The sequence below is a fragment of the Brassica oleracea genome, chromosome C3, assembly GCF_000695525.1.
Source record: "Brassica oleracea var. oleracea cultivar TO1000 chromosome C3, BOL, whole genome shotgun sequence".
NCBI lineage: Eukaryota > Viridiplantae > Streptophyta > Magnoliopsida > Brassicales > Brassicaceae > Brassica > Brassica oleracea.
In genome coordinates, this window is record NC_027750.1 from 63,803,212 (window position 1) to 63,816,207 (window position 12,996).

Here is a 12,996-nt window from a genome sequence, read left to right on the forward strand (position 1 = left end):
TTTTTCCTCTTCCTTCAAAATTATTCTACGACTGATTACAAACTAGCATTTCTTTTGTAGTCCTCTTCTTTTGCATTTTAGACGCAAATTAAGTAAGTTGGAAAATAAGGTAGATGAGAGCACCGATAAATGGATTGGCAGAAGCAATGATGAACAATGTAAAGATCCCAACCATATCCAACCAACCTTCCTATAGTTGTTTTCAGATTGGTCTCACTCTATACGTTATCATTATTATTAGCATTTTTGTTATTGAATAAATTGAAAATACGAAACAAAAATACAACCTCCATAAGCGCGTATGTTAGAAAATGTACATTACAGGCGAAATTATTATTAATTAATCTATCATGGTCAGATGACTATAATCATGTGTCATGTACACCAACAAATACAGCTTTTTTTTTCAATGCTTCTCGCTGAATAATTTTAAATTGAAAGGAAAATAATACTCTAACCAACGGTCCTATTATTGAAATCCAAGAATATAAAAACGAATTATTATAATTTTTATTTGACATTAAAAAAAGATTTTATGAAATGTACGAAAAACAATCAAACAAAATGCGCCGAATATGTGAGTGACTTTTGGATTCTTATTGGCTAAATCGTGGTTGACAGCTTTACTCTGTAAAAATTCGTTTTGTACTAAAATCACATTCAAGAAAGAGAAAAAGATAAAAATAGGGCTAAATCAAGTTTTTGTTCCAAACTAGCAATCAAGTTCAAAAGTCACAAAAATAGCACTTAATGTTTTATCAAAAGTCACAAACTTAGGGTTTAGAGTTAAAGGGTGGGTTTAGGATTTACGGTTTAGGGTTTAGGGTTTAGAGTTTAGGGTTTAGGGTTTAGAGTTTATGGTTTATGGTTTAGAGTTTAGGGTCTAGGGTTTAGAGTTGAGAAATGAAGTTTTGGGATAAGATTTCAAATTTTGAAAAATAAAAAAATTAAAATTTTCAAAAGATAAACTTAGAAAGGTGCTATTTTGGTCATTTTAGTTTTTGAGTGTTATTTTTGTGATATAAAATTAGAAAATTGCTATTTTGGAGATTTGCCCTTCAAGAAAATCCACTTTCCGTAAATTATTATATTTTAGGAAAAAAAAACACAAACACAAAAAGTTCTCTCTTTACTTGTTTGGTCATAAGACTATAGAGTTTTGGCATCTGGAGAGGGAGAGAGAGAGAGAGAAAGGGGAATAAGATGATGGAGAATCGAGTGGTGGTGGTGGCTGCTCTGTTTGCGGTCTGCATTGTAGGATTTGAGTTTAGCTTCATCCATGGAGCCACTGATGCATCAGACAGTGAGTTTCTTCTTCTTCACTTTTGATTTTAAGCTTAATGGGTTTCTCAAAGTCTCAATCTTTTTTTCGTATATCCTTTCACTATCTTTAGTTTCTTTGATTATGTTTTCAATCGTCATCCAAATCTTTTTTAGTTTTGTTGGGTTAAATCTTGAACCTTGCAAGATTCTTTGGTATTAGAAAGTAATAAGCTTTTTGATTTTAGATGATTAGATTGTGTTCTAATTGTCTATTGATCTCAAAACTTGTTGCAGCTTCAGCATTGAACATGTTGTTCACCAGTATGCATTCACCAGGACAGTTAACACAATGGACTGCATCAGGTGGGGATCCTTGTGTTCAGAACTGGAGAGGCGTTACTTGCTCCAAATCACGAATTACTCAATTGTTAGTGATATTCTTTTGTATTCTAACTTATATCTTATGGTTTACATTGTTAACATAAAGTTTCTTTGCAGAAAGTTATCAGGTCTTGAGCTCTCTGGAACACTTGGGTACATGCTTGATAAATTGACTTCTCTTACAGAGCTGTAAGATTAAATCTACCATATGCTATATACAGTTAAATTTTGTTAGTGCTTAGTGGTAGTAAGTTTTTATAATTGTCTTTGATGGAAACTTGCAGTGATCTAAGCAGCAATAATCTTGGAGGTGATTTACCATATCAGCTTCCTCCAAATCTGCAACGGTTGTAAGTTCCATTGATCCTTTTTCTCTGTGAATTTATCTGTGTTTTCGAGTTTTTAATCCACAGAGTGTTTCAGGAATCTTGCAAACAACCAATTCACTGGAGCTGCTCAATACTCCATTTCTAATATGGCATCACTTAAGTATCTGTAAGTGGTTTGCTTCACTATACATTCCTCTAGACATATCCCATAAAAGATGTGAGTACTGATGTTTTGTCTTTTGCAAAAAATAAAATCAGTAATCTTGGTCACAATCAGTTTAAGGGGCAAGTAGCTGTGGACTTCTCCAAGCTCACCTCTCTTACAACCTTGTAAAATCCTAAACTGAAGATTCAGATTGTTCTCTCAAGTTCTAGTCTTTGTATTGACAAAAAAGTTCATGTGTTTTAGGGACTTCTCCTTCAACTCTTTCACATCGTCTCTACCGGGAACTTTTACTTCTCTTACAAGTTTAAAGTCCCTGTAAGCATAGCTTCCATAGATTCTCAAAAGTAACTGAAAGTATCTGAGCTACTAAACATGTTTGGATATTAACTTTACAGATACCTTCAGAACAATCAGTTCTCAGGAACACTCAATGTATTAGCCGGTCTTCCTCTTGAGACCCTGTGAGTAACCTAACCTAACCACACTACATGTCAAACTGTTTTTTTTTTCTAAGACATCAACTAAAGTTGGTCCTTGCTCAATGTTCCTTAGGAACATTGCAAACAATGACTTCACCGGCTGGATCCCCAGTACCTTAAAGGGTACTAATTTAATGTAAGTTCTTATTTCACACACATTGCTCTTTTACTTTCTTTGAATACCGAAGCCGAAGCATGTAATCCCTTGGAACCTTTGATCTCTCATTTTTCTTGTTCTTTGCAAACAGAAAAGATGGTAACTCGTTCAATAATGGACCTGCACCACCACCACCACCTGGTACACCTCCAATCCACCGCTCACCGAGCCATAAATCCGGAGGAGGTTCAAACCGTGATTCTACCAGCAATGGAGATTCCAAGAAATCAGGAATTGGAGCTGGTGCTATAGCAGGCATAATCATTTCATTACTAGTAGTTACAGCTCTTGTGGCTTTCTTCTTAGTCAAAAGAAGAAGAAGATCAAAGAGATCATCATCTATGGACATTGAGAAAACTGACAACCTGCCTTTCACTCTTCCTCCAAGCGACTTTCACGGTACTCCACTTACGTTTACACACTTTTAGTGTTTGCAAATATACAAAACTTTAACTCAAGATTCCCATATGGTTGCAGAAAACAATTCTATTCAGAGTTCTTCATCAATTGAGACAAAGAAACTTGATACTTCCTTGTCTATTAATCTCCGTCCTCCACCAGCTGATCGATCATTTGATGATGATGAGGATTCTACGAGAAAGCCTATAGTTGTCAAGAAATCCACCGTGGCTGTTCCCTCGAATGTGAGAGTTTACTCAGTTGCTGATCTTCAGATTGCCACTGCCAGTTTCAGTGTTGATAATCTTCTTGGAGAAGGGACTTTTGGAAGAGTATACAGAGCTGAGTTTAACAATGGAAAGGTATTGATCACATTCTTATCCCAATATCTTTTTCTTGATGAAACATGTCATAATGTTGTTATATCTTTATAGGTTCTTGCTGTGAAGAAGATTGATTCATCTGCTCTTCCACATAGCATGACTGATGATTTCACCGAAATAGTATCGAAAATCGCCGTTTTGGACCATCCAAATGTGACAAAGCTTGTTGGCTACTGTGCTGAACACGGACAACATCTCCTGGTCTATGAGTTCCACAGCAAAGGATCGTTACATGACTTCCTACACTTATCAGAAGAAGAAAGCAAAGCATTGGTGTGGAACTCACGAGTCAAGGTCGCACTTGGGACTGCACGGGCAATAGAGTACTTGCATGAAGTTTGTTCACCGTCTATAGTTGACAAGAACATCAAATCAGCCAATATTTTGCTTGATTCGGAGATGAATCCTCACTTATCAGACACAGGTCTCGCAAGCTTCCTCCCCACAGCAAATGAGGTTGGATATTCAAAACACTTTACTAATCTCTCAAGCTTATTTGGTTTGGTTATATCATCAATCTTGTAAACGTGCAGTTACTAAACCAAACCGATGAAGGTTATAGCGCACCTGAAGTATCAATGTCAGGCCAATACTCTTTGAAGAGTGATGTTTACAGTTTTGGAGTAGTGATGCTTGAACTTTTAACCGGGAGGAAACCATTCGACAGGTAACTAAACTTCTAGTTATTGATCAATTGAGATAAGGAATGTGTTTTCTGAAGGGTTATTAACTTTTGAGCAGCACAAGGTCAAGATCTGAGCAGTCATTGGTTAGATGGGCGACACCACAGCTTCATGACATTGATGCTTTAGGCAAAATGGTTGATCCAGCTCTTGAAGGACTTTATCCGGTTAAATCTCTTTCTCGGTTTGCAGATGTTATTGCTCTCTGCGTCCAGGTAATATATAATGAACTGATAAGTAACTTACAAAATCAAGAAACTGTTTTACTGATTTTGGGTTTGGTTCTTGAACACAGCCAGAGCCAGAGTTTAGACCACCAATGTCTGAAGTTGTGCAGTCACTGGTTGTGTTAGTGCAGAGAGCTAACATGAGCAAGAGAACTGTTGGAGTTGATCCATCACAGCGTTCTGGTAGTGCTGAGCCAAGCAACGATTACATGTAAATCCATTACCACAGAGAGAGAAAAAAAGAACACTTTGCTCCCTATGGGATGAAGTCATTGTTTTTATTGTAATATGTTTGATAAACCTTCACACAGTATATTATCCCCATTGTATTTTGTTGTAATGTGTTTCCAAATTTGTAGCTTTTAGATCATTGAAATGAACAAATATTCTTTCTTGTTTACTTCTACATGGGTTCTATTTTGGTTTGTTCATAACTTTCCTTATTCATTGGTTTCCTTTTAAATAAAATAAATATTCTTGTTCATAACTTATTATAAAATACTCTACATAGTAGTTTTCAAATTTGAGGCTTTTAGATCATGGACATATTCAAAATTATCTTTTGTTCTTTTTCTAAATTGGTTCCGTTTGGGTTTGGTTCAGTTATTTCAGAGGAATTGACTGCAAATAACAAACTTAAAAAGGAGAATCTATAGAGTCAAAAGTACATTGAAGACGAAAACAAAAGAGAGAATGAAGCGAGATAAACAAAGACAAGAGTGTGTTTCTAAGTTTTGCTTCTACAACTTCTCTCTCTCTAATTGTAGACCATGTACTTTGGAGTTGCACTGAACTTCTGATAACCTTTGATGACTTTGTTCACTGCATCCAGAAAGTCTTTCTCAGTCACAGTCTTCCTCCTAGCTCTGATTGCATACATTCCAGCCTCAGTGCACACACTCCTGATATCAGCTCCTGGCAAATTTTGTTTTTTTACCAAAACCACAAGTCAGAACAACTATCAAGAGACCATAAATAAGAAGTAGGAGAGTTGTTTGATGGTTTTGGATCATTTACCAGTTGAGTTTGGGCAGAGGCGAGCAAGGAGTTCGAAACGGATGTCTCTCTCGCAGTTCATGGTTCGTGTGTGAATCTTGAAGATCTGTGTTCTGCTCTCCAGATCAGGCAATCCAAACTCAACCTTACGGTCAAGACGTCCAGGACGTAGAAGAGCAGGGTCCAGTGTGTCAGGCCTGTTTGTTGCCATGAGAACCTTGATGTTACCACGTGCGTCGAACCCATCAAGCTGATTCACAATCTCAAGCATAGTACGCTGGACTTCGTTATCACCTCCCACACCGTCATCAAATCTTGCCCCACCAATGGCATCAACTTCATCAAAGAACACAATGCAAGCTTTTTTGGACCGTGCCATCTACACAGCAATGCAGAGTATTACACAAATGTATAACAACTCGGATAGTAATGTGGAGATTTGAAGATTGAATACCTGGAACAGTTCACGAACCATCCTAGCTCCCTCACCGACATACTTCTGAACAAGCTCACTGCCGATAACCCTGATAAAGCAAGCATCGGTTCTGTTAGCAACAGCTCTGGCCAGAAGGGTTTTGCCGGTACCAGGAGGACCGTAGCAGAGAACTCCCTTGGGAGGATCTATTCCAAGCTTCACAAACTTCTCTGGATGAAGCATTGGCAGCTCAACCACCTACAATCAACAAAGACAGCAAAACTTTTTAACGACTTCTATGAGAGAAGAGATGATAGCAAAGTTCAACAAGATACCTCTCTCATCTTCTCAATCTGCTCCTTGCAGCCACCAACATCATTGTAAGTAACATCAGGCTTCTCTTCAACAGTCATCATGGTGACACTAGGATCGATCTTTGGAGGTAGAGGAATCTGTATCTGATACTTGGTCCTGTCAACTCTGCAAATAGAAATCAAAGACGGAATGTTTTTCTGTAAGTTAGCTTCCCTATGAGAAATATAGATAGAAGACATAAGGAACAACTAACTAAACCAGAGACAATCTCAGTTCATGAACAGGAAACATACCCCACACGCATGCCTTCTTCAATATCAGTGGGAGAAACTTTATCTCCAAGGCCAACGACAAACTACAGTTAAAGAAAAAAAAAAAACCAGTTATAACCAAAAAGCTATAGACATAACTGGTCAGGTAGAAACAAGTATCAGCTTTGGAATGCAATGTACCTTAGCTATCTGTTTGACATTGATGACGTACTTGGCATCTTCAGTGTTTGGACTAATGATCTTTGTGCATCTAGCAACCTGGACAATAAAAACATTTACAGCTTAGAAGTCACCCATTAGAGAAGAATAGGTTTTCCTAAGAAAGAAAGTGTACCTGGAGAGGTTGCTCCTCTTGCATCATCTGTTTATCAGAGACGAGATCCCATTGACTAGGAAGAGCTAAACCAGTATCAGACTCCTTGATACCTGCAACAGAAAGTGAGAAGCTCCATCATATAAAGTAAACGCTTCAGCAAAAACAAAGAGTGTGCATACAATACATACCACAGAGATCGTTGATCCTCTTGGCGAGCTCCTTGATTTCTTTCTCAACCTTCTTGTTAGCTGCAGAGTAAGGACTCAACCCCTGCAAACAAAAGAGAGTAAGCAAGAAAACATATATCGAGAGAACAGACACAACCAAAACCGAAACTGAATTCTAGCTTGAGTCACTCAAGACGAAACATCAGTTTGGTTTTGTCTCAAGAGACGAAACCTAGCAAACAGTTTCAAAACCCTTAACCCCAAAGGTAGCAACTTTAACTAACGTGGACTCGCCTAACCCCAAAGGGATGACAGTTATGAGACGAAACCCAGCAAACAGTGTCAAGAGCAAGAAACCCTTATTCTAGAAACCCTAAAGGTAGCGACTTTAACTAACGAGGACTCTCCTAAAGCTAGATCCGAGAGACCCTCGATGACCCAGGAGAGTTAGAAGCTGAGAGGGGGTTGCTTACGTAAGTCTTGAGGAGAGCGATGTCGTCTTCGTCAAGGGGGCGAGGGTTCTTCTCGTCTCTGATCTCATCTTCGATATCTTTTGTCATCTTTTGCCGGAGTTCGATCGGAGATTTGAGATTTCGATAGTTCTTTATACGATTCTTGGCTTGTTGGAGAGGAAACGATGCTCTTTTCCGGTTTGGTTTGGTTTGGTTTGGTTTGGTTAGGAGTGTAAACTTGGCATTAAGCTATTTAATTTATTAATAAACTCGCACGTGTAAACTGGGCTTTAAAAGCTCGGCCCATATCGTCCGCCTTGTTGGAGAGGTCAGGACATACTCCACGCGCGCTCTCATGCGCCTACACTCGAGTTTCCCATGCAATTATGACCTGGAGCGCGAGTCTGGCCGTAAAGAATTATTGCAGGACGGTATTGGGCCCTGATTTTTTAGGTCCGCAAATTAACAGACTTCGCAGGATGTATTGTTCCAACGATGATGATTCGAGCTCCGACGATGACAATGTGAGCGGTGGTGCTTTAATTTGGTGATCTTTTTTATTTACTTTGGAATTGACAGCTTTGATTTGGTGTTTGGTTTTATTTAATTTTGGGATTCATCAAACTATAACTTTGATTATGAACTTATGAGTTATAAGCTAATGAAAAGCATATTCGGAATTATTTTTAATATGTTTGCAGTGTGACAAAATTAACTACAAGCTATTGTTTTAAATAACAAATAAACAAATCAATGACTCATGAACCATGTCCATTTCAATCAATGACCTAAATCATGTCCTAGAGTGGCATAAAGCGTTCTGGAGTGTCTTGAAGCGTCATGTTGCGTGTATTATCGTATGTCCCGCGGGCCGATCCGTAAAAGATTATACATATAACGGGATAGATTTGGACAACTATTCCGGAGACTGCGGCCCGCACAGACCTGAGCCGCTGTAACTTGCTTGAAAACAATCTAGTTGCGGTCAGAGACGGGACAACCTGTTTGTTATCTCTAATGTTTAGTTTTGAATTGAGGAGACTAGCAAAAATAAATTATTTCAAGAAAATTTGTGTTTTCTTTATATTTTTATAGTTTTTTATTTAATTGAACGTTTCAATTTTAAGATATCTGACCATTATGAGATAATATTTTAAATGAAGTTATTGTTATGATATTTATATTTGTAGTTTAAATTTTTCTAGACCATGTGAATTCCTTGAAATGTTTAATGACCGTAATTATTTATTGAGGTTGTGATTGTTTAGCACATGTAACGAGAAAATTTTAAGAGGGAAACATTTTTACTCTTAGTTCTCCTATTTTTCAACCAATCAAGTGGAAAATGTTTAAATATTTTTTTTGCTGGCAACTATTCACTAAGAGTAAAATGGTGAGTATTTTTTCCTTGTGGATAGTGCGGTGGAAAAGTTTGCGCTGTGTTCAACTTTTTATTCTTTTATTTACTATATAATTTTTTCCCTCTATTTTAATTACTCCAAGTTGCTCTAATAACATCCAATCAAACCCTTAATGTTTCCAATTTGGGATAAACAATAATGATTGGAAACATTAATTGAGTAAAACCGAGTAAATAGGAGGAAAAATTAAGTGGGAAGAATAAGTTATTTATTATGTTACTCTAATTTACTCCACATATCCACAGAGTAAAAAGTAAATGTCATGTTTTCTAGAGTAACTGAGAAGAAAAACTAATTAATATTTTTTCTCCTGATTGGATGTAACTAGGTGGAACTCAGAGTAAAAAAGTTTTACTCTCCTTTGTGTTACTTTATTGATACTTGACAGCACGCGCAATTGAAGCGATCGAACATGGCTCGAAATATAAAAATAAAAAGCTTAAGAAGTTTTTAAAATATATAGATAAATTATGATAAAAAACTTTTAAATTTTAGAAATAATACTAAATTTAGAACTTATAATTAAAAAAAATCAGACAAAGTTATTAAATTTTAAAATTACTTGATAAAATATACGATTAATAATTTTTTGAACAGGGTCAAAAATTAATTTGAGACAGCCCTGATACCATCCAATCATACTCATAATAGTAGTTGCATCTAGGCCTGGAACTTTTATCCGAGATCCGGATTCGATCTGTGATCCGATCCGGATCCGATCCGAAAATCCGGATATCCGGAAAGGCCGAATTTGGATCCGGATAGTAAAATGTTGGATCCGTCAAAGCCGAATCCGGATCCGGATATCTTGATTTTTTAGTCCGGATATCCGGATTCGTAAATTTTATTAATAACTATTTCAAAAATAGTGATATCTATATATAAAAACTAATTTTATTTAATATATTTTCATTTTTATAATAGTATATATAATTTAATGTAAATTTTGTAATACTATACATAGAAATAATTAAAAACATTATATATATATTTTTATTTTTGAATTATTGTTGATATTTTATATATATTAATATTATTTTTTATTTATTTTAAGGATCCAAATCCGGATCCTGATATCCGCCGGATATTATAATTTTTAGAAGGATATCCGATATCCGGATATCCGCGAACACCGGATCCGGATAAAAATAATAAAATTTTGGATCCGCCGGATAAGGATCCGGATCCGGATATCTTAAAATCGCCCGGATACTCGATCCGTCCCAGGCCTAGTTGCATCCATGGGGATAGTGTCTACCATTTCCATCTTATACTGGTCAAATAGTTTTCAAGCATTAATCTATATATGTAGTATGTTGTTTGACTTTCATCTTTTTAATAATAATATTAAGTTCTAAATGTTTTAATCCATATTCAAACTATAAAGATGTAAAAAACACAAATCAAAGATAAAGACTGAGAAAAACTCAAGAAGTCGAATGGGGTAAGTCACCAACCCATAATCATCACAACTAGCATAATTGACACATTCACATTCTAGTATACTGAAACTAATTCTATTACAAATTTATGATAACAAAAGAAATCAATGGTTAAAAAACTATTTGTATATGTATTTAGAAACTGCAAATACAGAGACAGAACCATTGGCAAATCTACGTTGCCCTAGAAAGTGCAAATGCCACCATAAAAATTTCAAAAACTATTAAATATGCCTAAATTTTAGTTATTTTTTTAGTAAATAGTATTTTTAGCTATAATTTTAAGTTTATATAAATTTTCCCCCACCAAAATATAATTCTACATCATCCCCCATTGGACAGAACTCAATATTTTTATATCACTGGACAACGTATGTATATTAGAAAAAGATGATGAGCATTTATTGTTTCTATACCATGTCAAATCATAATATAAAAAATAATTTATTCAAAAAGACTTTATATACCTCTGAAAATTGGTATCGTCTTAACTAGTACAAGTGGCTTAGACTATGTAAAACGGGGGGTGGGAGGGTTGAATAAAAGATTTAATAGCTGAATCTCTACAACAGTGAGCTCACAATGATAATTAGCACAAACGTTCAAATATGTAATACAATAAATAGCACAAACGATCAATGTATTGAACTTGGCAATACGATTCTATAATTCTGAAGAAAACTTGTAATACGAGATTGCCTTAACTAGTGCAACTGGCTTATATATTTTACAATGTTCAAATATGTAATACAATAAATTTTCTTCTATTCTATGGTTGTGGGTCTCATTAATGATACTTTTAATTCAAAGATACAAATTATATTCTCTAGGAATATATATCTTTCTGGCAAAAAAAAAAAAAAACAATCAGGACGCAATCTAACAATACTAAAAGGGAGATATGTTCAAAGAACAATCTGTCCACATCAAATTTAAAATTCATCCACTAAAAATCGTCCAAACTGCCATGTCATATTGATTTCTGTCGAGAATAAAAATTACTCTCTTTGTTGGGCTCAGTATACATGTTAAAGGCCCAAGATTATCCTTCGACTTCGTCTTCTCTTTTCCTCTTCGTCAAATCTTTGTTACTGAGTTCGTTTCACCTTCTTCTCTTTCTCCTTCGTTATAAACCACTTTGTCTTAAGTTGCTTTCATTCAATCCCGAAAAACTCCTCTCAAGAAGTTGAAACTATAGCGATGAAACCAAAAGGCAAGTTCACTTGCTGGTACTTTTGTTCATGGATGAAGCTATTTGTTCTTTAGCAGATACCAAAGGCATGACCCACTATCTTGCCTTTGTTTGGTAATTCCTTATTCAATTAACTAAAATAGTGCCAGTTTCAATTAAACGGTCCTGTTGATCTTAGTCGCCGTTGTTTGCCATTGCTCTTGCGATGCTTCCACTGATTTCTTCTTTATCAATGCTGATTTAGTTTTCTCTTCTTCTTTTTTTTCACACCAGGAGATGTGTAAGAGATTTATTTTGGGAACACTTTTCTTACAGCCTAGCTTCCTGGTTTCGGTTCAGGTAACGCAAGTATTTGCTCGGTTTGGTTTAATGATGTGGTGGTAAGGCTCCTATTTTGTTGCATATATGTTCTTCTTGTTAGACTTGTGAAGAATAGTAATTTTTTGTGAGATTAATTGAGCTTAGAATCATAATTCTGTTTTCTCTGGCCGTAGTATTCATTTGTATGTTCTATTTTCACTTTCCCATTAAATTTCCAATTTTTTTTAAATAAACTTTTTGAATCTCCAAATATATAACTTTCTCAGCAGATTCTTAAAATGCTTCTAAAGTCTCAGATCTATGCTAGCTACTCTGATCTCCAATGAATAAGACATGCTGGATAATCTAGTGATAATAAAGAAGAGAATGGAAGAACTCTAGAGGAACAGAAAATTTTCGATGCTTTTTTGATGTATATTATTAGTACATGCCATGAATCCTCTGGGAATCACCATTATTTGGGCTACCATTTCTCTGCAGGAACACCCTGAGATTCTCCAGAAGTTAGAGGTAAAATGAGAATATATGTTTTTATAATCCTTTTCCATTTCACTTTACAAGCTTTAATAGTGATTTCGTTCTACACAGTGCGATTGTTGAAAATTGAGCACCGGGCCAGAATTTGACTCTTAAAAGAGACACGTAAAATGGACTAACTATCACAGGTGCCTCATTGCAAAACAAGTTTATGGTGTTTTTAAAATGGTATGATTCGTTACATATTCTCTCACTGAATACAAAATGAGGCTTTTTATCTAAGGCCTTCCGGGAAGCAAAGAGGGATGGCCAAATGAACGGTCAGTCTATGCTCATCGCCTACATGAAACACAACAAACAATCTTTAAACCCTTTTTGTATATTCATTTCTATGTTTCTGTAATTAGGCATACATCATACCAAAAGGCTGGAAGGTGATGACTTGGTTCATGTAAGTTCACCTGGATCTTGAGATTGGCATGGATCCAAATAAATATGAACCTTCAAGATGGGAGGTATGTAGATATATAGATTTGTGACGCATTCAACAATCTAACTGTCTTTGTAATTTGAAGTTGGTGTTGCAAAAGAGTAACTGGACATGATCAAGTTCATTCTACAGGGATACAGACCTATACCAGGCACATTCCTTCATTTTCAAATCTTGTCGTTCCGCTTCTTGCTCTTCAAATTCTTGCTCTTCAAATTCTTGCTCTTCAAATTCCAATTTTTCTTCATCTTTG

The 12,996-nt window shown here is 35.8% G+C and overlaps 2 protein-coding genes across 2 annotated transcripts; one reads left to right on the forward strand and one right to left on the reverse strand.

Moving 5' to 3' along the window:
- The first annotated feature begins 1,077 nt into the window (after nucleotides 1-1,077).
- LOC106334829 (protein STRUBBELIG-RECEPTOR FAMILY 6) lies at nucleotides 1,078-4,867 on the forward strand. Its single transcript, XM_013773205.1, has 15 exons — nucleotides 1,078-1,303; nucleotides 1,558-1,690; nucleotides 1,762-1,833; nucleotides 1,929-1,994; nucleotides 2,068-2,139; nucleotides 2,232-2,303; nucleotides 2,383-2,454; nucleotides 2,535-2,600; nucleotides 2,692-2,754; nucleotides 2,867-3,174; nucleotides 3,253-3,536; nucleotides 3,609-4,013; nucleotides 4,091-4,224; nucleotides 4,299-4,455; nucleotides 4,536-4,867. Exons 1-15 carry the CDS (start codon nucleotides 1,204-1,206, stop codon nucleotides 4,680-4,682), a joined length of 2,151 nt encoding a protein of 716 aa, XP_013628659.1. The 5' UTR covers nucleotides 1,078-1,203; the 3' UTR covers nucleotides 4,683-4,867.
- A 217-nt stretch (nucleotides 4,868-5,084) lies between these two features.
- LOC106328093 (26S protease regulatory subunit 7 homolog A-like) lies at nucleotides 5,085-7,613 on the reverse strand. The gene is made up of 9 exons (XM_013766455.1): nucleotides 7,422-7,613; nucleotides 6,970-7,051; nucleotides 6,800-6,891; nucleotides 6,646-6,723; nucleotides 6,487-6,548; nucleotides 6,214-6,358; nucleotides 5,918-6,136; nucleotides 5,485-5,842; nucleotides 5,085-5,382 (listed from the first exon to the last, which is right to left on the reverse strand). Exons 1-9 carry the CDS (start codon nucleotides 7,506-7,508, stop codon nucleotides 5,225-5,227), a joined length of 1,281 nt encoding a protein of 426 aa, XP_013621909.1. The 5' UTR covers nucleotides 7,509-7,613; the 3' UTR covers nucleotides 5,085-5,224.
- Nucleotides 7,614-12,996: the final 5,383 nt, after the last annotated feature.